Raw genomic sequence first — 23,446 nt, 5'->3', positions numbered from 1 at the left:
TGTGCTAATCACTCAGTGCTCCATATCTTATGTTTTGTTACAACAACCGTGTGAGGACCAGGATTTTAATCTCCACTTTATACAGGTGGAAACTCAAGCTTGAAATCAGGTTTAGTAATTTTTCAGGTCCTGCCACATTTAGCACGACATTAGTAATAATAATGGTTGGTGTTATTATTAAATGCTCGACAAGCTTTTTGTGTGTAGGCATTATGCTAAATTTTACGTTAAATTATCTGTCTTAAACCTCACAACAGTGACCCTGTGAAGTAGGAACAAATCAAAAGATTCATCTTAGTGAGGCGAATTAGTTTGTCTAAAATCATGCATGCATAAGTGGTCACACCAGGATTAAATAAGGCAATCCAACGCTGTCTACAGTGTGAGCAACAGCCACTATTCTGGGATGCTTTAAATATCTTTCCTTAATGGCACTCAGCTGATGAGTGGCAGCCCTCAAATGTGAATCCAGGTGTATCTCATTCTGAATTCCTTTCTCTCCACCATTATACTACACTCCCACCTCTTCTGGAAGCTGTTCTATTAATTAAGTGATCTCACTTGTGACCACCCTAATTAATCCCCCAATTCTGACACCAATACTGAAGCAGTCTGTTCTGAGACCCTGGAATACAGATTTTTATGATGTGGTATGTCTTTTTTCAAAGTGTTTTAACCATGAAGATGAGCATACATATACTCCAGGGTCCCTGTTGAGCAGTAAATTACTTTTTTAATTAAGTAAGTGAAAAATAAAGTGGATCTGGTCTAAGAGAAAACTATTTGTCACCTGAAAAGAGATTAAAAACTCAGAGGGGAAAAAAGTATACATTGGCATAATCCGTTGCCCACTGCCAGTTTTACTTGGCAGAGCCCAGGCAGAAATATCATGGAAATAAAAAGAGAATTTGAAGTAAAAACCTTTATTTTCACTCACTATAAAATGTTTTCTTTGTGTTTCTTAGAAAAGTATGTTACTTCTAAAAACTCTTACAAGTTCTTTATTGTTAGTAATAACAGTGTCATTGTGTATGTACCCATGTGAGAAAATATGGAATACTGAAACTCCGTACTGAAAATGTACCATTTATGAAAAATAAAAATAGTTAATTTACCATTTAATGTAAATTAGCATTAACCACACCACCTAAGTTGCTAACACCCAATAGGCTGGTGAAATATATTCCATGAATAATTTTCTAGTCAATCTTTTTCTCATCTTTTTCCTCCTTTCTGTTGAGTTTTTCAAATCATATCCTTCTCTACTTGCTAGTGTCTGTACCAGAAGATGAACTGAGTAACCGAAATGTTTCAGCTTAGCATATTTTATTAGCAAAATGGTTAGCATTATCATTTGAGATTTTTCTCTCAACACATAGCAACGAAAGGCAGTAGCCAAGTTCTAATAGCCAAAAGCACAATTTAGTAGCGCCGTTCAGTATTCAGTAACTCATCACCTCCGTGTAGAAAGACATTCACTCACTTCATAGGTTAAAGCTATTGTCAAAATGAGCCATAAGAGCCCACTTGTCATCATGTTTGAATATGCATTCTAAAATACAGTATTTTTTGGAATATGTTTGAATATGCATTCTAAAATACAATGGTTTTTTTTTTTTTTTTGGCTACCTTTAAACCATTTTATCCATGCTATTCTTTCTTCTTGTGATAAAGAACTTGAATTAAGGACTCAAATGAAAACTTGATATTTTCTGGCAATATGCAAAAGAAGTATTCGAGTAGTCATCATCTCAGATAAAAGTTGCTTGGTAACATAAAAGAGTTATGTTTTAAGAAACAGTGATCCTGAATACCAGGCTAATTCTGTGGAATTCGTGTTGTGTATATGGTCTACATCCCCTAAGGCAGATCCCTCAGATATCTATCTACGGACTTCTCTTAAATTTGATGTATCCTTTTGCGTATGTCTGCATTTTGCAGAGGTAATGTTCCTTGGTGCTCACCAGAACCTCTGGAGTGAATAAAGTCACCCTGGAGAGTTTGCTACCTCCCACTAGAGACAGAAAGTCACTAGGCATTCCTTGTATTATGCATAAATTGAAACCAATTTTATTTAAGCTTTATTTGACAAAGTAGCACTTGTTTTTCCCAGAAAACAAATTTCTGGGAAGGAGAAGAAATGCGGACAAATAGTGAAAATTCAGAGTACCAGTAAGGATCCAGTGAAAACTACCTTGTCTTTATTATCCTTAATGCTGAAAAAATTCTTATACACAGAAGTGTTATGTTATATTCTGTGATCGATCATCAAACAAGGATGGAATAAACAAGATTCTTCCCTGTTTCATCACTGGTATATGCCTTGCTCAAAATGTATTAAAAGGAATATTTTTATCATTACTGGATAATGCAATTAGGCCAGTGTTCTGTGGATGTGGAATAATGTAATTTACTATGTTGAATGATTAGCCAATCAGAATTCTCTCATTTTCTAAAGCAGTGGATTGATTAAAATGTGACCATAAACAAAATAGATTTTATTAGGCATAATCTACTTTGTAAACAAATGAAATTAATTCTTTGCCTGACCTAAAGCTTTGAAAATGAAAAACCAAAATTGAACACATGCTTCCAATTTTGGTTCTGTTACTAAGATGACACTTAATATAAAAGTTACAATTTAACTTCCCCTCAAGTATTCCATACTTGAGACTAAATGACTCTTAGAAATATGTTCATCAACAGATGGGAGCCACTTATGGCCTCATAAACTCTAAAGCAAGTGAAATTATCTCAGCAAAATAGAAGGAGATTACAATAAAGCCTCATCTGGTTATCTCAGTGATGATTAATGCATTGTACATTGGTTCAATGATGCAATGAATATTGACAGATAATCACCCTTCTTCATACAAGAGAAATACTGAAGAGACAAATGCCAGTGATATATGCTTTTAATCAATCAATAAGCAATTTCCACATGTGCCCTGTGTACAGAACTTTGCTAAGTGCTATGGAGGATGTGGAAGAAAGTGCCAGCCGAGTTCCTACTCTAAAGGGATTTTCTATCTTGAAAGAGAAGACTAAAAACCTGAAACACTGCACAGAATAGCAGAGGGTGTGTTATTCCTTGCTTGCTTGTTAATTATACAGTATGGATCATATGGGAGTTTGAAACAGCCAACCATCAGTGAAAACTACAGTGTTCAGGGACGGATCGTGGAAGGCTTTAAAAACCGAAGTGATTTAGACTTGATTCAGCAGGAAACACAATGTGGTGGCACTGAAAATGTTCGAGTTCAGAAATTACCTCAGGAAATTGGTATGAAATTTTTCCTGAAATTGTATCCTGTATTTTCCTTTTTGCTCCCTCTCCACTGGTACCAGCCACCAGTCTCTCTCCAGGCTCTTCGGGTTTCCTCCTGCTTCCACTCTTAAGAGGCCCAAGTCTGTTTGCCACTTGGCTGGCAGAGTACGCTTTAGAAAATGTAAACTACGGCCGGGCGCGGTGGCTCACGCCTGTAATCCCAGCACTTTGGGAGGCGGAGGCGGGCGGATCACAAGGTCAGGAAATCGAGACCATCCTGAGTAACATGGTGAAACCCCATCTCTACTAAAAATACAAAAAATTAGCCGGGCGTGGTTGCGGGCACCTGTAGTCCCAGCTACTCGAGAGGCCGAGGCCGGAGAATGGCGTGAACCCGGGAGGCGGAGCTTGCAGTGAGCCGAGATCGCGCCACTGCACTCCAGCCTGGGGGACAGAGCAAGACTCCGTTTCAAAAAAAAAAAAAAAGAAAGAAAATGTAAATTACTTCTGTACCTGTCTAAAACTGCCCATGGCTTATACTGCACCCCTGTAAAATCCAAAGCCCTGACCATGATCTGATATTCCTATACGGTGTGGTCCCGACCTCCTCTTTCATCCCATCTTGGGCCGTTCGCACTCACAGGGCAACCACAACAGCCTTGCCCTCTGTCCTTCCACCTGACCAGGCCCATTCACATGAGGGCCTTTGCACCCACTGGCCATGTTCGAAACGCTCTGCTTCCAGCCCTTGGATTCCTCGTTGTCATTAAGATCTCAGTCCTAGTAGCTTCTCCTCAGAGAGATCTTCCTTGGACATCTATTTAACGTAACCTTCCCACTCTCCCTCTGACATCTTCTATTGCATTACTGTTTTAGTGTTTGCATCATACTTGGCACCACCTAAATTTTTTGTCTGTCCAATTTTTTCCTTGTTTGTTATCTATCGTCATCCGTATAAATGTGAGTACCTTGAGAACAGAGACTTGTCAGAGTCGTTTGCCCCCTAGCCCCAACACCAGAAAATAGTGCACATAGTAGGTGCTCAGTAAATACTTCTTGGGTGAATGTGTTGCTTATTAATTCTTCCAGCTGAGGTAATAATCTGGACATGAAAACAAAATGTTTAAGCAAAATCTTGATCATGGGAACGAACATTTCAAGGGGAAAATGAATGGAGTTTGGTGTCTAAATATAGGAAAGGAATCTAAGACAAGATTAGCGCAAGGTTCTCAGGGTTGCTGCAGAAAGGTGATACTCTTGGCAAAAATATAAAGGTTGTGGTTAAAAGCCACATTCAGTGAGTATACACTACATGTCAGGCATTACATATTTTTCAGAACCCCATTGGGTAGGCGTCATTATCTCTTATAGATAAGAGATTGATTCAGTGACCCCAAGTTTTTCAGCTGGGTATCCTATTCCAGTGATTGAGGTTGACTTGGTTAAAAGTACTAATTTAAGATCAACTTACAGTTGCAAGCATGGATGGGGGTAAAAATGTACTAAGTCTGGTCTTCAGAGCTACCTCTCCCCCATTTGCCAAGTTACTGGGCTGAACTGGATGTGGGATATGCATCTCACAGCCTACGTTGGCTCACAGGTTCTTTTGCAACTTGGTCTATGCACCTGTAGATTCCTCCAGGTGTCCTCCTCATTCTGAAACAGTTCAGGGCGGGCAACTGAAAATACTTTGAAGAAGACGCTGAAGAGAAAAGTGCCTGGATAAAGGTAGGGGAACCAGATTAATAGAGCAGAATGACACCTGTTATTTTGGAGACAACCACCTGAAGGGTGATAAAACCTCAGAGAAAATAACTGAAATGCAATACATGAATGCTTTGCTTCCATCTTTTTGAACATCCAACTGATAAGTTACTACCTAGAATATGGAAACTTGATTTTGCTAAAAAAGAGTTCTACAAGAGAAGCCCAGAGAAGACAATGCTACTGATGCATCTGGGGAGTTGAAGATACTGCAACTGAACACTCAGGTGGTCTCTTACTGGTGGCAGGAAATAAATGTTCTTCTTCAATGTAGAAATCACCATGGAGATGGCATTATAGAGCTAGCATCTCAGTGATAAAAAGCCATGGGGACCAGGTTCTTTGGTCCCTGGGAGTTTATCAGGGGTTGAAAGGTACTTCAGCTTGCTCCCCTTCACCCCTGATCCAGCTAACACACACAGCTCCACAAGTGCTGGCTTGTTCTCCCAGATTTGCAGCTGTGGAAGTGCCAAGATTTAAAATAAATTTTCTTGAAAAAAACCAACATTGATGGAGTGAAGGTATTATTACTCCGTAACCACCAAGTCTCAGTATATGTGTTTCTAACAGTAGTGTGGAGGCAGAAGTGAAGATAAAGATCCCGTGAAGATAAGGAGATTTGTTGCAAGGCTGGCATAAAAGCTGAGCAGATGATCGCAATCTCTGTGTGGTTTATGCTACCTGAAGAGAGACCCAAAGTCCAGGCAGTGCTGGCTTATATCATTGTTTTCCAGGAGCAAGAGCCTAGTACTTTGGTCATTCCAAGAATGGTGTTCAGTAGAGCATCAGTTCTTGGTACCCAACATATAGTATTTTAAATTGGAGAGCTGAAGCAACCAAAGGTGGGATGATGTCCTCATTCATTCTAACTAGAGTTGACTCCAGCACATTTGGCTACCTCAAGGTAACTCGGTACAAAGGATAGTATTCACTTGGATCTGATAGCAAGGAAACACTCCTATAGTTACAGATGTGATGTCACCGAGAGGAAATCATGGGTTAGGTAGTGAGAGACATACCATTTTGGAGCTGGACAAGACTGGATTTTAATCCCACCTCCAGCAATTAATTGCCCATTATAAAATGCTGAGTAAGTTTAATAAAAATATGATCTCAACCACCTGTCAGAGCCGGAGAGAGGATTAAATTCAATTATTTTGTGCAGCATCTGGTGCATGTGAAGCCCTCAGTCCATACTCATTCAAAACTCACTCTTACCACACAGCCTCTCCCTCCAGCCTTGCTTCAGGAGGTCTCCTGTAACTGAAGGAGAGTGCAGCCCTGGCAGGAGTGGAGACAAACAAATGGACTTTCCTTGCCAGTTGAAATAAAGACAACCCTCTTTGCTCAGGAGGAAGCAGGCTCCAAGGACTTGGGGATCTCAAAATATGGTCATGAGTCACAGGTGAGACAAGAGGGTCTTCCCACAGGTCTGTGAATTAATCCAGAAGGGCAAGTCTTTTCTTTGGTTTTTACAGATGAATGGTACCCAAATCCATACACTTTCAACTTGCTACAGTACTGGCTATAGGTGAGTTACTATTGGCCTAAAATGATGGAAGGCCCTAGGAAAATTCCTTGTGTGGCACTTGAGACTTCCTTACCCCTTCAGTGGACAGTCGTTATCCCTTGTGTGGGGAGTAGATGGAGTTAATAAGCTGTGATACTATTTCTGGGCAAGGTGCAATAAGACGTGTTTGTTCCTCCCAAGGTGCAGATTACAGAATTGTAGTGAGGGAAGGGGGAATGATACAGCATCTAAGGAATGTTTAGAGAGTTATACTTGCCTGCTTTATGATATGTGTATCTCTAGAGAAGACTAGGTAGACTCCTGTCCATCAACATCTCAATGTAAAAGAGCATTGCAGTTGGATGTCATCACCAGTCCCCTTCCAGATCCCTGCAGCTATTGTGGTTAGCATTGCTGTTCCCATGGCTCAAGTGGCTTTGGACTAGTAGGTAATGGGTGGGGGCAGAAACAGCTCCCCTCACCTCCCCCACCCCACCCCACCCCACCCCACCCCATGTATATTCTGCTTCCTGAGACTTGGGCTATGCCTACAGGAAGTAACAGAAAGGGTTGGCGTGCCCCCAGCTCCCTCCCCTCTGCCAACTGCACATTGCACTTACTGAGGCTGGGCTGCTGGTGGCAGGTGCCCCTCTGCGATCCTCCCACGGCCAGAGGAACTCATTCTACAGCAGCTCTTGGGAGTAAAGTTGTACAGATACTGAAGACTTCCATCCTCAGGCCAAAAGGTCAGGATCAGTGCAACTTATACTTGCCCTTACAAAGAAAGGGAACAAAAGGAGAGGCCGTGGCCATGGCTGCCTCCAGTACCCATTTAATTGATATCTTGAATCAAGTACAACTGATTTTAGGAGAGGTAACCCATTTTGGAAACCCCAAAAAGCTGCAAAACTTAGAGTTAATGAAATAATATTCTAAAAAATAAAGATGATAAAATGTATGTGAATGCATGCATACATAGACCTTGCAAATATCCATTTGATGCTCGCTTAGTTTTGTTAGTGCTCTATTCACTCTGACCTCATCATATGACAACCCACTTGACTCCTGTCTTCCCTTCTGTCCTTCTGCTTTGCTGCTAGTGTAATTCTATATTCTTCCTTTGCATTCTTTCTCAGAATGAAATCCTGAAAAGAAACCCCACTCAGCATGGACTCAGAATCCCCATGGCATGATCTGATACCACAGGCAATCTCTCTTCCTAACTCAGGGCCCAGGTAACACATGGTAGCACCAGAGTGTGAGCTGCCTGCTCTCCAGTGAGGGTTAGACCAGGCTTTGGGGAGCTGTCTTAAGTATAGCTGAGTTGTCAAATATGCAAGTGACATAAGCCAGAGGGGAGTGTGTTTCACTCAAAGGTGCTGACACAGGCCAATCTGATCTGGGACCAGTAGATGCTTAATCCAGTGAGACGAATGGAATGCATTCCTGCCAGTGCCCCTACTACTCTCGCACATGGCAATGCTGCTCCCAGGACTCAAGTGGCTTTGGACTAGTAGGCATTGGCATGTCGGGCAGGGTTGGGGGCAGGTATATGCTGCTTCCTGGAAAAGGAGTGTCACTTACGTCATAGCCCCCAGCTTCACCTTATCTTGACTCAGATGCCCTCTCAGACTCCTATTCTGCTACTTTTGTGCCTCCTCTTCTCTCTTCATCTCTCTCTCTCTCCTCCTACCCCGTAATAACTGGCCACTCTCCATATTTTCCAGTCTACAGCCCAAAAGGGAGATGGACACATTGATTTAGCTAGTTACTCTCTACCCACTTGGACAGTGTCTCTTGCTCCAGGTCCCCTCATTGGTTGCTCACTGGCCTATGGATACTATTAATTGAATTAGCATCCACCTCTGTCAACTGCTTATGCACACAGGGACTGTTCCCATGGTCATCTTAATCTGAAGTTGGGAAAGCAGCATTATGGATGATATGCCCGGTATTTAAAGAAAATCAGAGAAGAAAGGCATAGAGACAGGATGCATTCACATTTTGGAGAAACCTACTATATGGCAGACACTATATGTCAGGTACTGTACTAGGTACTTTATAACTGCATTTATCTAGTTAATTCTCTAAAACACTTATCTTTTCCCAGTATCAGAGTTTGAGAATCAGAGGGCTGATATTTTGGCATGGCTCTTGGTTAAAGGGTCCAAAGAGACCTCCTGCCCAAAGTTAGGATTGCCTTCTCTGAGCAACAGAATTCCCACAGATCTATATAGTCTTAGCTGAACAGGATTAGGGTTCCATCTAGTTGTAGGGTGTTCCTTTTCTCAGCCTTGTGTGCATAGACACAAACATACACCATGGACACTTCCAAAGGAAGAGTGAGTATAGGAAGACAGAACTGAGATCTCTTACTACGGTAAGACAGAGTGTTTGGGGTGCTGGATCCCAGCCAATGCCTTCACTTACATTTCAACGTTTCCAAAATATTTCTTGGAATTCCCACTTTAAAAATGAGGAAACAGACTCAGGAATGTTAATGGACTCTCTGTAAGACTGCTAGCTGTGCCTTCCCATATTTATTCATCTCTTAACATTCTTTTGCACTCTAGCCAGACTTCCAACCAACTACCCACACCTGTGACTCTGCCTGAGTGAGTCCACCCTGCCCGCCTGTAGAGCAGACTGGAATTGCCAGAACTCTCCCTGCAGAAACCTTTAACCACAGCTGATAGGATTGTGTGGAATAACTCTGGGGAGATATGCTCTACATTTGTTCTGAGGGCTCCTCAGTAGAATTCAGCTCCTATTCCCACCGTGCTAACTTGCTCAATAATCCACCCTATACTCTGTGCCTTTCCTTTCTCAGTTCCCTACTCTCCTGCCAGTGTTTCCTGGAATCAACACTAAATTAATAACTTGCTGTCAACCCTTGACTTAAGGTCTGATTCTAGGGAGCCACAAATGATGACATTGTCCTAAAATCACCCAATTAATAGGTGGAAGACCTAGGCGATCTGACGCAAAAGCTAATGCTCTTCATACTTTGAAGCTCTATCCAGCCACCATGCTCCTGACCTCACAACAACTTTCTTCTCTCTTGTACTTCCAGTCTCCATCCCAGGGGAGCATTCCAACTCCCGTCACCGGGGATGACCCATGTCTCTGGCCCCCTGGTGCACCCAAGCCAATCCCCTGTTCCAGTGTCATCTTGTGGACTCATCCCCCTTGCCTGTGTGTGGGGAAAAGAAAGAGAGGTCAGACTGTTACTGTGTCTATGAAGAAAGAAGTAGACATAAGAGACTCCATTTTGTTCTGTACTAAGAAAAATTCTTCTGCCTTGAGATGCTGTTTATCTGTAACCCTACCCCCAACCCTGTGCTCCCAGAAACAAGTGCTGTGTCGACTCAACATTTAATGGATTTAGGGCTATGCAGGATGTGCTTTGTTAAACAAATACTTGAAGGCAGCGTGCTTGTTAAAAGTCATCACCACTCCCTAATCTCAAGTACCCAGGGAAATAAAACACCACGGAAGGCCGCAGGGACCTCTGCCTAGGAAAGCCAGGTATTGTCCAAGGTTTCTCCCCATGTGATAGTCTGAAATGTGGCCTCGTGGGAAGGGAAAGACCTGACCGTCCCCCAGCCTGACACCCATAAAGGGTCTGTGCTGAGGAGGATTAGTAAAAGAGGAAGGCCTCTTTGCAGTTGAGATAACAGGAAGGCATCTGTCTCCTGCTCATCCCTGGGCAATGGAATGTCTCGGTGTAAAACCCTACGGTATATTCCATCTACTGAGATAGGAGAAAACCACCTTAGGACTGGAGTTGAGACATGCGGGTGGCAATACTGCTCTTTAATGCATTGAGATGTTTATGTATATGCACATCAAAGCACAGCACCTTTTTCTTTACCTTGTTTATGATACAGAGACATTTGTTCACATGTTTTCCTGCTGACCCTCTCCCCACTGTTACCCTATTGTCCTGCCACATCCCCCTCTCAGAGATGGTAGAGATAATGATCAATAAATACTGAGGGAACTCAGAGACCATATGCTGAGCGCCGATCCCCTGGGCCCACTTTTCTTTCTCTATACTTTGTCTCTGTATCTCTTTCTTTTCTCAGTCTCTTGTACCGCCCCCTCACCCCGACGAGAAACGCCCACAGGTGTGGAGGGGCAGACCTCCCCTTCACCTGTGAAAATCTTTTTCTTGCCAAACCATGGCCATAACACACACACATAAAAAGAAAACTTGACATTTTGAAATTGCAACACAAGACAGCTGGTTCCTTCCTCTTCACCACATTCCAGAGAACAAGAAGAAGAACTCTGTCTAGCAACTGTATACTTTAGAACAAGGTGTCAGAGTCAGGGTGCACCCCTCCATTGCTCCTCCAAACCCTCTTGGACACACACATTGTTGTTGGCATTAACCTGAAATGCAAGGGGAGGGGAGGCTGGCTGACCAATACTAATTTCAGACAACTAAATACACGGAAATATTAAAGAGCCATATCCCAAATCCATTAGATATCTAAAATCCAATGAAATGTTTAAATCCTAATAGTGAAAACACCACTTATTCTACTTCTTTCCTGCCAAATATAATTTATTGGGTTTTGCTATTCCCATCCACATTTAATATGTACAGACACAAACCTAAGAAATAAAATAGTGAGGGCCAAACATTTTGAATATATTTCATTTATCAAGTTGCAGCTCCTCATTAAGGCTTTGAGTTTCTTTAAAAAAACAAGATATTCTGCTAACTAATGTTTACTGGGTTAGAATTAGAGAACTGGACTACATTCCTGACTTCTCCATTCTTTTTATAGAGTGACCTTGTGCAAGTTATTACACAAGTCTATCTTGATTTATTTATCTGTAAATTTGCAAACAAAAGAATCATCTCATTTTTCCCACAAAACTTGGAAGGAAGATAGAATGATAAATCTATAAAAGCGTATTGAACCCCTTGGGGAGTAGCCTTATCTACTTATATACATTAAGGTTATGTCAGTTTTCAGCTTCTGATGGTCTTGTCAAACCAGAGCACTATTTCCAATAGAAACTTCTCCTTGACATTCACATTATGTTACGTCCTCAGTCCTCATATTTTAAGCTTGTTTGGCTTCAAGCAGAAAAAAAATAGGAATTAAATCCAAAAATGGAAAGAACTGGCAAATAAAATCGTAGTTTCAATCCTTGAATCCAAGAGGGCCATAGAAATTAGCTTTTTGGATCAACTTGAATAGCCTCACAACAGAAACAGCTGTTTTGTGTTGAAGCAGTTTAAATATTTTAAAGCTCATAGCTTGGAGAAGACTGTAATTCAGTAGTTTCTCTCTTTACCCACTCTCTTCAAGTGTTCACTGTTCCTCCCTGTTACCCATAATTGTGATTTCTTTTCTTCTGTTTTCTTTCTTTGCCTTTGCCTCTGCTTAAGTTTATCTTTTCTCTTTCCCATTTCTGTCTCCCAATTGTCTTATCCTTCTCTTTTTTCTCACTCATTTTTATTGCCATTGAACATTTAACTTTGCTACATGTTGTGAGAGAGAAGGAAGAGGAGAAAGAGATGAAAAAAGCAGAATAAAAAACAAATACTTACCTAAAAACTGCTTATCATATAGAAATTGCTCAAAAATATTCAGCGCCTAAATCAATAAAAATATCTAATATTTATGGAGAACATATTTACATTAAGGAATCTCTACAGGCATTTCCTATAATCCAACAAGGTAGATGATGTTATTATCTTCATTTTCCAGATAAGGAAACGGAAGCTCAGAAAAACAAAATAAGATAACCGAGGTCACCCAGAGAGAAAACGACAGAAGAAGACACATAACCAGTTCTGTCTGACTCAAAAATCCATGTTCTTAATGACCATACACTCTTGTAACAGGCATATGCCTGGTGCTTTCCTGACATCAGTTCATTTAATGGACATTAAACAAGAAATAAATTGCTTGATATATGATGCAGCTGAAAAAAGCCAGACATGACTAAGACAGAGATTTGAGACACCAGCTCCAGCAATAGCTGTGTTAACTTGGCACATTATTTAAATTCTCTGAGCTCAGGTTCTTAATCTGTAAAATGAGCTTATCTGTATCTACTCTTCTGTTTGATGCAGTGATTAAACCAGCTTGCTCCATGCCCTAGTCTATTAACTAGGCAAACAAAATGGAGAAGAATATTCAAGAGAGAGGAAATAAGTCACAGAGACAGGAAATGGAAATGATTCTGCTTGGCTCATAATTTCTCCCAGATACCCTCCCTCACCTGCGAGCCAGGATTCCTCTTTCATGTTTTCCTGTGCCAAATTTTTTTTTGTCCTTTAATGCACCAAGTTTTTTCTCCATCTCATTACCTCCCATAAGTATAACTTTGGTTTTCTTATTTGTATCTCCCTACCCCACCCTGACCACAAGGATGCTCCGTAAGATCAGGGACCAAGTCTGTCTTGCTAGCTATACCACCAACGCACAGCCCAGTGCCTGGAGCACAGTTTGTGCTCAGAAAACACGTGTTTAATGAATAACTGAAGGTGGAAGGGCAAAGGGTGAGGATGGAGAGCGAGATGGGGCAGATGGCACTGGATATTAGGACTCCGTACTCACATTCTTCCCAATTGTCCTCAGGGTCTGTTGGAAATGCAGTCGCAGTCTTCACCCCTCTCATAACTATGCCATCAGCTTCTGAAGCCCTGGAATCAAGATTTAAGACGAGTAGCTGTGGCACAGAGAGACTCAGGAGAGACACACTGACCTGTGTCCCCAGAAAAGACTGACTTTTGAGCACCCCACCCTCTCCCATCATTTGTCTTATCAATGACTGGAGACAATTAGGTCTCCTTGATGGTGTGAAGAAATATAACTGCACTTCTATCTAGATTCAAGGTAAATCACAAAAGATACATTATTAAGAGTAATATTATAAATTACTCCCTGGGCAGTGCCTTCAAGGCCCATGAATCCAGCTGCACCTCCACCAGCCAACAACTCCTGAATCTATACCCAGCTTTTCAGTCCTGCTATCTACCTCCAGCTCTCTAAGGCACCTTAAACTCAAGAGGTCTGAAATTGAAGATAGTGAATGCCCACACCCACCCCAGGGCCCCCATAAAAACTGCTACTTCTATTTCTTCTCTCAGAGAGGAAATGGGGAGCCATTCTTTACACTTCTGTCACCCTTATGCTTTGAATCTGAGCAGTTTCCTAAGTTTGTCTCAACTCCCTTTTTCTTCATTCTTACCCCATTGTCTTAGTTCCTCTCCTAAGGATTCCTGATGGACAATCATAATCATCTTCCAGAAGATCCCTCTGCCCCCAGGCACACCTCCCCACTGCCCCAGAATGTTTTAAATGGTGAATCTTGTCACAACCTTATTGAAAATCCCCATCATACATATGGTAAAGTCTGACTGTTTATATCAGCCCAGGCCCTCCTGGAATGACGCCCAACCCCTCCTGCCTCTCCCTGTCATCTGAGTCTGGCCCCCAAGCAGACTCGATGTCAAGATGTACAGCCCTTGCCATCTCTGGCTTGTCCACCTGGTAGCTCCTCAGTCATCTTCCCAGGCTCATCTCAGGCATCACCTCCCTTGTGAAATTTGCCCCAGAAATCTCTCCAGAAAAATTAAGCACTTTTTTCTTTGTTTTCCAAATACCTGACCTATCCTTTTATTATAGCAATTGTCACATTTTTTCATAAACTGCTTATTTTCATCAGATCAATTAAACTTTGGTTTCCTTGAAGGGCCACAAATTTTATCTATCTCATCCTTATTTATATAATGCTTAAAACAACATACAGTAGTAATTCCATATATGTGCATTGATGAAAGAATGATCAAAGTCTCAAGTTTTATAGTTTCCATAGGATCCACAATAGTATATAAGGTCTTACAAATGTACAACACTTATCAACAGTATAAAACCAATGTGAATTTGTTGCCTGAATAAGGAGCAGTACAGGAATGATATTCTTTGCTTCAATCAAATTCCAACATATGTTATTAAGGCAAGATAGTGTTCTTGATGCTAGTGGGGGTTATATAGATTTAAAAGACTGCACACTGACATTTAATGAAATTAAAATAGATCATTACCTAAACAATTAACCCTAACAACTACCTAGAATAAAATAAAACACAATAAACAGAGGACTTAACACTCAAACTGGGCCAGTCTTTTCTTTGTATCCTGGACCCCCATTTCTGCTCTCCCAGCTTCCAATAGTATCTTGCTGGAGCCTTTGCCACTATGGTAATAGATTAATTAATTGTGCAGTTATTTGCTTAATATACTTTTCCCTATGAGAATACCAACTCTATATGAATAAAGTCCGCACTTGTCTTATAAACCCCACCATCTCTGGCATCCAGCACAGAACCTGATGTATAGGAGGTGCTCAACAACTTTGACAGGGAGAAAGAAAGTATAATTCATATCAGTGTTGAGGATCGATAAGAATTCACAGAGGAGATATGCTTGATACAGAAACCCTTAAAAATAACAAGAATTGGCCAGGCGCAGGGGCTCATGCCTGTAATCCCAGCAGTTTGGGAGGCTGAGGTGGCTGGATCACCTGAGGTCAGGAGCTTGAGACCAGCCTGGCCAACATGGTGAGACCCCTTCTCTACTAAAAATACAAAAATTAGCCGGGTGTGGTGGCATGCGCCTGTAATCCCAACTACCCAGGAGGCTGAGGCAGAAGAATTGCTGGAACCCAGGAGGCAGAGGCTGCAGTAAGCCAAGATCATGCCATTGCACTCCAGCCTGGGCAACAGAACAAGATTCCATCTCAAAATAAATAAATAAATAAATAAAAATAACAAGAATTAGGCTTTCAAGTTTATTGCAGACTTAATGAACATTCCACACATTTTTCCATATTTTTTTTAGATACTCATTTTTTTAAATCTGTAGTTACATGTCTTTCAGCTAACTCTGCAATATCTACTCTTTAAGGATATTTATGGAAAACTGTAGCTTTCCTCCATAGCTTACAATTTAGCTGCAGTTAAAAGAGTTTTTCCAACAAAACAATCAAATAACTGTGGAAGCTGGAATAAAATTACTTTCCTCACAGGAAGTACAGACTAAGTGCTATAGTCATTTCAAAGGGAGTAGAATCACTCACTGGAGACCTGGGTGGTTGTCATGGAGAAAGTAGGATTTTTACATCAAACTAGAAGATTTTGAAAGTCCCAAGAAAGGAGGAGACCATGAGTGGGGGCTGCCAAGAGCCCAGATAAAAGCAAGTGGAGGACAGGGCATGTGTTAAGAGAGAAGCAAAAAAAGCAAAAGGAGAAGAGGCTCAGCAGCACCAGGCTGCAAATGCCGGCAAAGGAATGGGGACGTTCACTGATACTAGAGGATCCAGTTCAAAATGTTAAGAAAAAACAAAATGTTTGGGGAAGAATAATTTAGTAATAATTGCAGGGATACTAATTAGGAGGATAATGAATATCCAATTGGGGGTAATTAATTTAGAAAGATACAAAAAAAGAAGTATTATGAGATGTAAAATAGCCAATTTACTTTCCCATTGTTAAAGCATCTCTCAGATTTTGTGAGTGGGTGACAGGAAAGTAATAGGACCTTTTCAAAAATGGAAAATAACACAGGGGGAGCCACTCTTGAAGGCAACAGGATAATTTTGGCTTTATATACATGTTTGCCTCAGGGACAATCAGAATAAAGTGTCCCAAGGAAAATGGAGATGTAAGATTTTACTCTTTTATTATTGTTGTGAAGATGATGATGATGATGATGATGATGATGATGATGATGATGATGATGATGGGACTTTGTTGGTATGAGCTTTAAATTTGAAATGTCATTAGCTATGATTTTAGTAATGCAAACCCCTTAGTCATGGAGTCTTTGCTGTGATTGGAAGAAAATGGAGTTGGGTGGGGGCTGGGAGGGATGTCATCAAACCCGAATAACAGATTTTATAAGGTGGATGACATTAAGATGAGGAGTTCCAGGAGAAGGTCTGGTGGCCACCCTTGTGGGTCGCTGGTGCCATTACTTTAGAGAATTAACCCTTTTCCCATATCTGAATTTGGTTAGACTAGAGGAAACTTACTAGCACTCAATAAAACAGGAGGACACTAATTTATATTGAGTGGTGAACCTTTCCCTCATGCGGTTATCTCCCCAGCTAAACTAGTCTTTAGAAAGTTGCTTGGAGATCCAAGACTTCCAGCAAAGAGAAATGGATAAACAAGAAAGACATTGCATCTAGTCTACATGAGGGTTCATGTGACATTCCTACTCTACATCCAAGTTATTTCTCTTCTTACTGAAATATTCAAGTCCACTGCATTTGATGTCTTTCTCCCCAGATAGGATGAAAGGAACTTTTCAAGGCTTGTGCCTTTTTTTATACTTTCCTTTCTTATATTCTAGTTCAGTAGTCCCCAAATGCTATGACTGCCACTGGAGTACCTGGGGATCTTGTTGAAATTAAAGTCAGGGGCCTTACACTCAGACATTCTGATTCAGGATGTCTGCAGTAAGGCCTGGGAATCCGGATTGCTGGCAAGCCCTCGACAGGTTTGGAGACAGCATTGAGTGACTTTGAACTGATCTGATTTGGCAGGCAGGTTAAACACGAAGCCTCCACATCTACTTTACTGCAAGCAGATTCCCATGTGCTTATTTTATTTGTTTTCTCTTTTGCCAAAGGTTTATTTAAACATAGATTCTCATCACCTTAACAAGAATTGGTCAATTGTTTATTCAAGTTTAACTTGACCTTTTGGTCAATGTTGTTTTTCTTCAACAAGGTCATAAAACAGTTGTTTAGAAGACCACTATTAAATTATAAGCACATTTACTTATTCAAGAATTATTTCCTTAACATCTTCTATGTGCCAGGCAGTGTGCTTAGTACCACAGAGAGCAAGAAAGATAAGACCTCTGTGCGGTTATATTCTAGTGCAATGGAGGTAGAGTGGGGTGAAAAAGACAACAGAGAAGGAAATAAATAAAATCATTTCTCAGTGTGATTAGTGCTATGAGAAAAATAAGCAGGGTTCTGTAGGAAATATTTTGAAAGGGAGGGAAATAACCTAGACAGGGTGAATAGGGAAAGCCTTTCTGCAGAGGTGACTTTCCAACTGAGAGCTGAAGAATGAAGAGCCAGTCATGCTGGCTGTTAAGACCTGGGTAACAGTGAAAAGTGGTCAAAGAATTGCAAACCAGGAAATAACACTGAACTGGAAGGTGAGACAAGAGTGGTCAGAAAGATGGTGGGAATAGTAAAGGCTCTGGTGATGACCAAGTTTGATGTGAAGTGGAGAGCTCCTCTGTTAAAAACAAAGTGGTCAAGGAACTGAGAGTTGATTGGATGTCAGAGTCACTAAATGTAATGACAGGAGCTGAGTTAGAAGCTGGAGTGTGTAAAGTGGACAGATCAGTGATAAAGGTAGATGACAACAAGAGGAGGGGAAAAGGGAGACTTAAGGAGAACACATTGATTTCACAGAAGCAGGGGGCTTTGCTGGGTGATGTCCTGGAAGCAGCCGTGGGCTGCAGGGAAATCACTCCCTATCTTCTGGCTGGAGAGACAAGTAGTTCAAGGAAGTCAAGTTTCATCTACTTGAGAAAGTGCAAGAGACACAGAGTGTTGGGAGTCAGCCAAGTTTCATTTACAGAGAGTCTTGGAAACAAACATTCCAGAAACCCCTGGAGATTAAAGGGGAATTTGATGGCCACAAAGCAGAAAGTCCAGAGGCCACAGGGGAAGGTGGATTTTGTTTTTATTTCTGATTGTCAAGCAGAGAAGAGACCTGGTGAGGGCATATGTAGGGACACACAAATTATAGTCTGAATAATAATGGACAAATGGGGAGGCTTTAAATTCACCAGGTCCCTGGGATTAAAGTACTATAACTACTACTACTGCTGCTGCTGCTAAAACAACAATAATAGTAGTTATTATTTATAGGAGTGTAATAGTATAAATATCATGGCAGTTTTATATTTGGCCTGTGCTAAGTACTTTCCATGCATGTGCACCCATAACCCTATGGTCTGTCAAACCACAGTCAAATTTTATATTTTCAGTGACAACTTTATGTACTACAAATCACTGATCAGAGTAAAGAAGTACAAAGGGCTTTGAAGTAATCCTGGCAGTCTCTGGAGAAGATAGCAGACAAATGGTTTTAGAGTTAAAACTCCAAATAGACGGTCCAATGGTATGGAAGATTTGGAGTGGCCGTTTTAGGGGGTGATATGGTTTGGCTGTGTCCCAACCCAAATCTCATCTTGAATTGTAGCTCCTATAATCCCCACGTGTCTTGGGAGGGACCAGGTGGGAGGTAATTGAATCATGGGGGTGGGTTTTTCCCATGCTGTCCTCGTGATAGTGAATAAGTCTCACAAGATTTGATGGTTTTATAAAGGGCAGTTCCCCTGCACACTCTCCCTCTTGCCTGCCACCATATAAGACAGGCCTTTGCTCTTCCTTTACCTTCTGCCATGATTGTGAGGCCTCCCCAGCCATGTGGAACTGTGAGTTCATTAAACATCTTTTTCTTTATAAATTACCCAGTCTCGGGTGTGTCTTTATTCGCAGCATGAGAACAGACTAATACACGGGGCTATACACGGGGCTATACACGTTGGCATATGGTATTCAGGGGGTTATTCACACAGTCCTCTTGCACTAGAAAAAAAAAGCAGTGCCCTTCAACCTCAGCTGGTGGAATGACCATGATGTCTGGAGGTGGCTCCATGAACAGTGCTTCATTCCTCTGTTCTATTGCTTAATTTGCTAGAAAATTACTAATTATCCTTGAAGACCTAATTCCATTCATTCATTCACTTGTTCATTCCACAAATATTTGAGAGAAATTATTATAGGCGTAGACCATTCTAGACACTGTTGGGGATACAATGGTTAAAAATTGTGTACACACACACACACACACACATATATATGTACTATATGTATATATGCAATCATGTGTATCATGTATATATATATTTGCAATCATGTTTATATTCCCTGGGCAACTTTCCCCACCACTCCCTCCACCTCTAGGCTGATGACACCATGCATTATGTCCACAGCACAGAATTTATTCATTTACTTTTCCAATAACATGCTGACAACCCTATATGTATATATCCAGTCCATTCCTTTCCACACCATCCTTTTCAAGTCTAAGTGAGATCATGTTACTTTTCTACCCAGAGCCCTACAAAAGTTCCCTAGTTTATCCAGAGTAAAAGCCAAGGTCCTTAAAATTTTCATCCCTACCAGAGGATGCCACCTTGTAAATCCCGTCTTCCATGTCTTCTTTTACTGTGAGAGTTGTAGGAAGGATGTGGCAAGATGAACAGTATGTGGTAAATGGACTCATTCATCCTACTGAAAAGATAACTACATTTTTGCTCTACCTTGATACAATTTTATAGAGCAGGAAGTCAAGTAGACTTTTCTGGTTTCCTTAGTCATTCTTCACTTGGGAAAGAGGGAAGGTCTCATATGTGAATGAGATTGTATACTATGATCATAATAAATTCTTAAATTATTGTGATAAATGCTTTAGAAAAATAAAACATTTTCACAGGAAAAAAAATACATGATTTTTGCAAGCACTTAGAAAACTGAAGTGGTCATCGAGATTTATAATTAGCCTTGCCAAAATTTTAAGTTGTAATTTATGATTTTGAACTAGTCTGTGCATTACAGAGTGCTCCCTAAAAACAATAAAAGTTTCAATCTCAAAACATCTCCATTTTGTATCTACATTCAGGTGCACAAACTAAAACAGTACTTGAAGATGACATACTTATTAATATCCCAAAAGTCACAGATGCTCAGAATGGTTGAGTTACATTCTATTGCATTACAGGCAAAGCCAGGACAAAAATCCAGGGTTCTTTCCTCCCTATCCTGTAGATGCCATTTCTCATTGCTACATTTTCTGTGAAGAAGCTCACTACAAAATGTATGTTCAGCATTCCTTGCTAAATTGTTCTGGCAGCTTATATGAAATATGCTCTCCTTGATACTATTTTAAAACAAATATGTGAAGTTCCTTATCTAGTATACCCACACTCGTGACTGTGCTTTCAACATTTCTCCTTCTTTATTTTAACAGAACCCCAAGTTTCACATGCCTGAGGATGTACGAGAAAAAAAGGAAAATCCTCTACTCAATTCTGAGAGATCTACTAGGCTCTTAACAAAGACCAGTCATTCACAAGGAGGGGATCAAGCTTTAAGTAAGTCCACAGGGTCACCAACAGAGAAGTTGATTGAAAAACGTCAAGGAGCTAAGACTGTTTTTAACAAGTTCAGCAACATGAATTGGCCAGTGGACATTCACCCTTTAAACAAAAGTTTAGTCAAAGATAATAAATGGAAGAAAACTGATGAGACCCAAGAGAAACGAAGGTCTTTCCTTCAGGAGTTTTGCAAGAAATACAGTGGGGTGAGTCATCATCAGTCACATCTTTTTCATACAGTATCCAGAATCTATGTAGAAGATAAACACAAAATCTTATATTGTGAGGTACCTAAGGCTGGCTGTTCCAATTGGAAAAGAATTCTGATGGTACTAAATGGATTGGCTTCCTCTGCATACAACATCTCCCACAATGCTGTCCACTACGGGAAGCATTTGAAGAAGCTAGATAGCTTTGACCTAAAAGGGATATATACCCGCTTAAATACTTATACCAAAGCTGTGTTTGTTCGTGATCCCATGGAAAGATTAGTATCAGCCTTTAGGGACAAATTTGAACACCCCAATAGTTATTACCATCCAGTATTCGGAAAGGCAATTATCAAGAAATATCGACCAAATGCCTGTGAAGAAGCATTAATTAATGGATCTGGAGTCAAGTTCAAAGAGTTTATCCACTACTTGCTGGATTCCCACCGTCCGGTAGGAATGGACATTCACTGGGAAAAGGTCAGCAAACTCTGCTATCCGTGTTTGATCAACTATGATTTTGTAGGGAAATTTGAAACTTTGGAAGAAGATGCCAATTACTTTTTACAGATGATCGGTGCTCCAAAGGAGCTGAAATTTCCCAACTTTAAGGATAGGCACTCTTCCGATGAAAGAACCAATGCTCAAGTCGTGAGACAGTATTTAAAGGATCTGACTAGAACTGAGAGACAATTAATCTATGACTTTTATTACTTGGACTATTTAATGTTTAATTATACAACTCCATTTTTGTAGTTTGCATTCATTTTCTAAAACTCTGTATATACTTAATGATGATAAGTTCAAATCAGCTGTAATTTTTCTATAATTCTCTATATGACAGAAATTTAACTAAGTGCAGTTGTCTTGATTTAATGTAGATTTTTACCAAATAGTATGACACCAATTGGCACAAAGTTATAGGAAAATCACCTACAGGAGATGTAAACAACTTGAGTTGCTCTAAAATGTTTGGAAAAGAGCTGCTTTTGCATTATGAATTATATTGTTGAAGCAATAACCTAGCCAGCTGTTGCATTAGCTAAAGCAGCCTCTTGCAATGGTAGGAAAAAAGGATCTCAAATAGCATGAGTGTATGTCTATATCCTGGAATTTATTGTCTAAAATGCATGAATATATTTTCAGCAGTCTGTGGCATATTAATCAAACTGTTGAATTGTTTTCTTACACCCTGGAAATCTTTCTATCAACTATAATGATAAATCCATTTGGAAGTGATATTTTGGACTTAGGCATTTTACTTTAGATTGGAAGGCATTATGTGATTTACAATATGAGAATATAGCGGAAAAACCAGATGAGGCTGTGGCTTTTTATATTCAACAGCCAATAAAAAATGCACAACATGCTAAGATCAAAGCAACAAAAGCAACCTTCTTCTTCCAGAAAAACTTAAGGGAATTGATTCTGTTTTCTTTTGAGCCTTCCACAAAGAGACAAAATGAACACAAGCACTAAAGGTCTACATTTCTGAAGCAGGCAGTTGAGAAGCTTAAGTCTCATCAGATATAAATGTGCTCCTAATTCTGGTTTAATTGAGCAGGGGGGGAATTGTTTCAGGATGGAATAATCATCAAAAACAAAAGTTGCCATTCTGAATATGGAACTCAAACAATAACAAAGTTTTATAAGTGTATTATTTGAATCAAAGCATCATGTGCATAGCTTTATATGTGGAATACACCCTAAGAATAGCTTTTGTTTTCAGTTTAATTATTCAGCTTAGGAATGACTTTTTAAAAACTAATATACCACTTCAAAGATAGGTTATGTTCTAGAGAATAAACATAAAAAGAGCCCCTAGAAATGTGTTTAATGGGCTTATGCATAAGTAAATTAAGGTATTTTCTTTTTAAGTTTAAATATTCTATACTAACAAAGTCAGATACCATTGCATTCAAATATTAAATCAAAGTCCTTAGAAAAATAGGTCCATGTGTCACCCTTATGAATAGTTGTAATGCATTTTGGAATTTTTTTCCAAGGGATCCTAAATTAGATCCCTTGGGGGAAAAAAAGGGATCATTTTGGATGGGAAACATTTGGATGGGAAACCTACTTTAATTGGTCGACTTTTACCCTGAGTTAAGAAAATCACAAGTCTTTCAAACCCTGCTTAAATGCTTTTCCTGAACATCTTCCTCTTCCTAAGCTATCATTTTTTTCTTATCAGTAAATATTCAGTAATGGCTTTCAAAGAACAGTAGGTATTAATAGTTGAATGTTAATAGACCAAGATAGTTGCAGTCATACTTATTTCATTTTGATTTTCTATTTCATGGCTGAGTATTCATGAATTGCTTCGCTCCTTACACACACCTGCCGTGTCCCATCTGTGTCTCCTAAGGAGTGAGTAAACTGCAATGGGCTGAGAGATCAAAAGTATTAAACCTTCTAATCCAACCTTTTACTACTTTTCCATGCCATTAACTCTTGCCTCTAGACCATA

General features: G+C 40.2%; 1 protein-coding gene across 2 annotated transcripts in view; it reads left to right on the top strand.

Annotated features, from left to right (window-relative positions):
- CHST9 (carbohydrate sulfotransferase 9) overlaps positions 1–22,788 on the top strand; it is a 272,481-nt gene extending 249,693 nt beyond the window's left edge. For both annotated transcript variants that reach the window (XM_031003596.3, XM_055368366.2), the window contains one exon: positions 20,641–22,788. In XM_031003596.3, coding sequence (XP_030859456.2) covers positions 20,641–21,732 — 1,092 coding nt within the window. In that variant the 3' untranslated portion in view covers positions 21,733–22,788. The remainder of the gene's footprint in view (positions 1–20,640) is intronic.
- The last annotated feature ends 658 nt before the right edge of the window (positions 22,789–23,446 follow it).

The sequence above is a fragment of the Gorilla gorilla genome, chromosome 17 (genome assembly GCF_029281585.2).
Source record: "Gorilla gorilla gorilla isolate KB3781 chromosome 17, NHGRI_mGorGor1-v2.1_pri, whole genome shotgun sequence".
In the NCBI taxonomy this organism is placed as follows: domain Eukaryota; kingdom Metazoa; phylum Chordata; class Mammalia; order Primates; family Hominidae; genus Gorilla; species Gorilla gorilla.
This window is presented reverse-complemented; position numbering and strand designations above follow the sequence as displayed.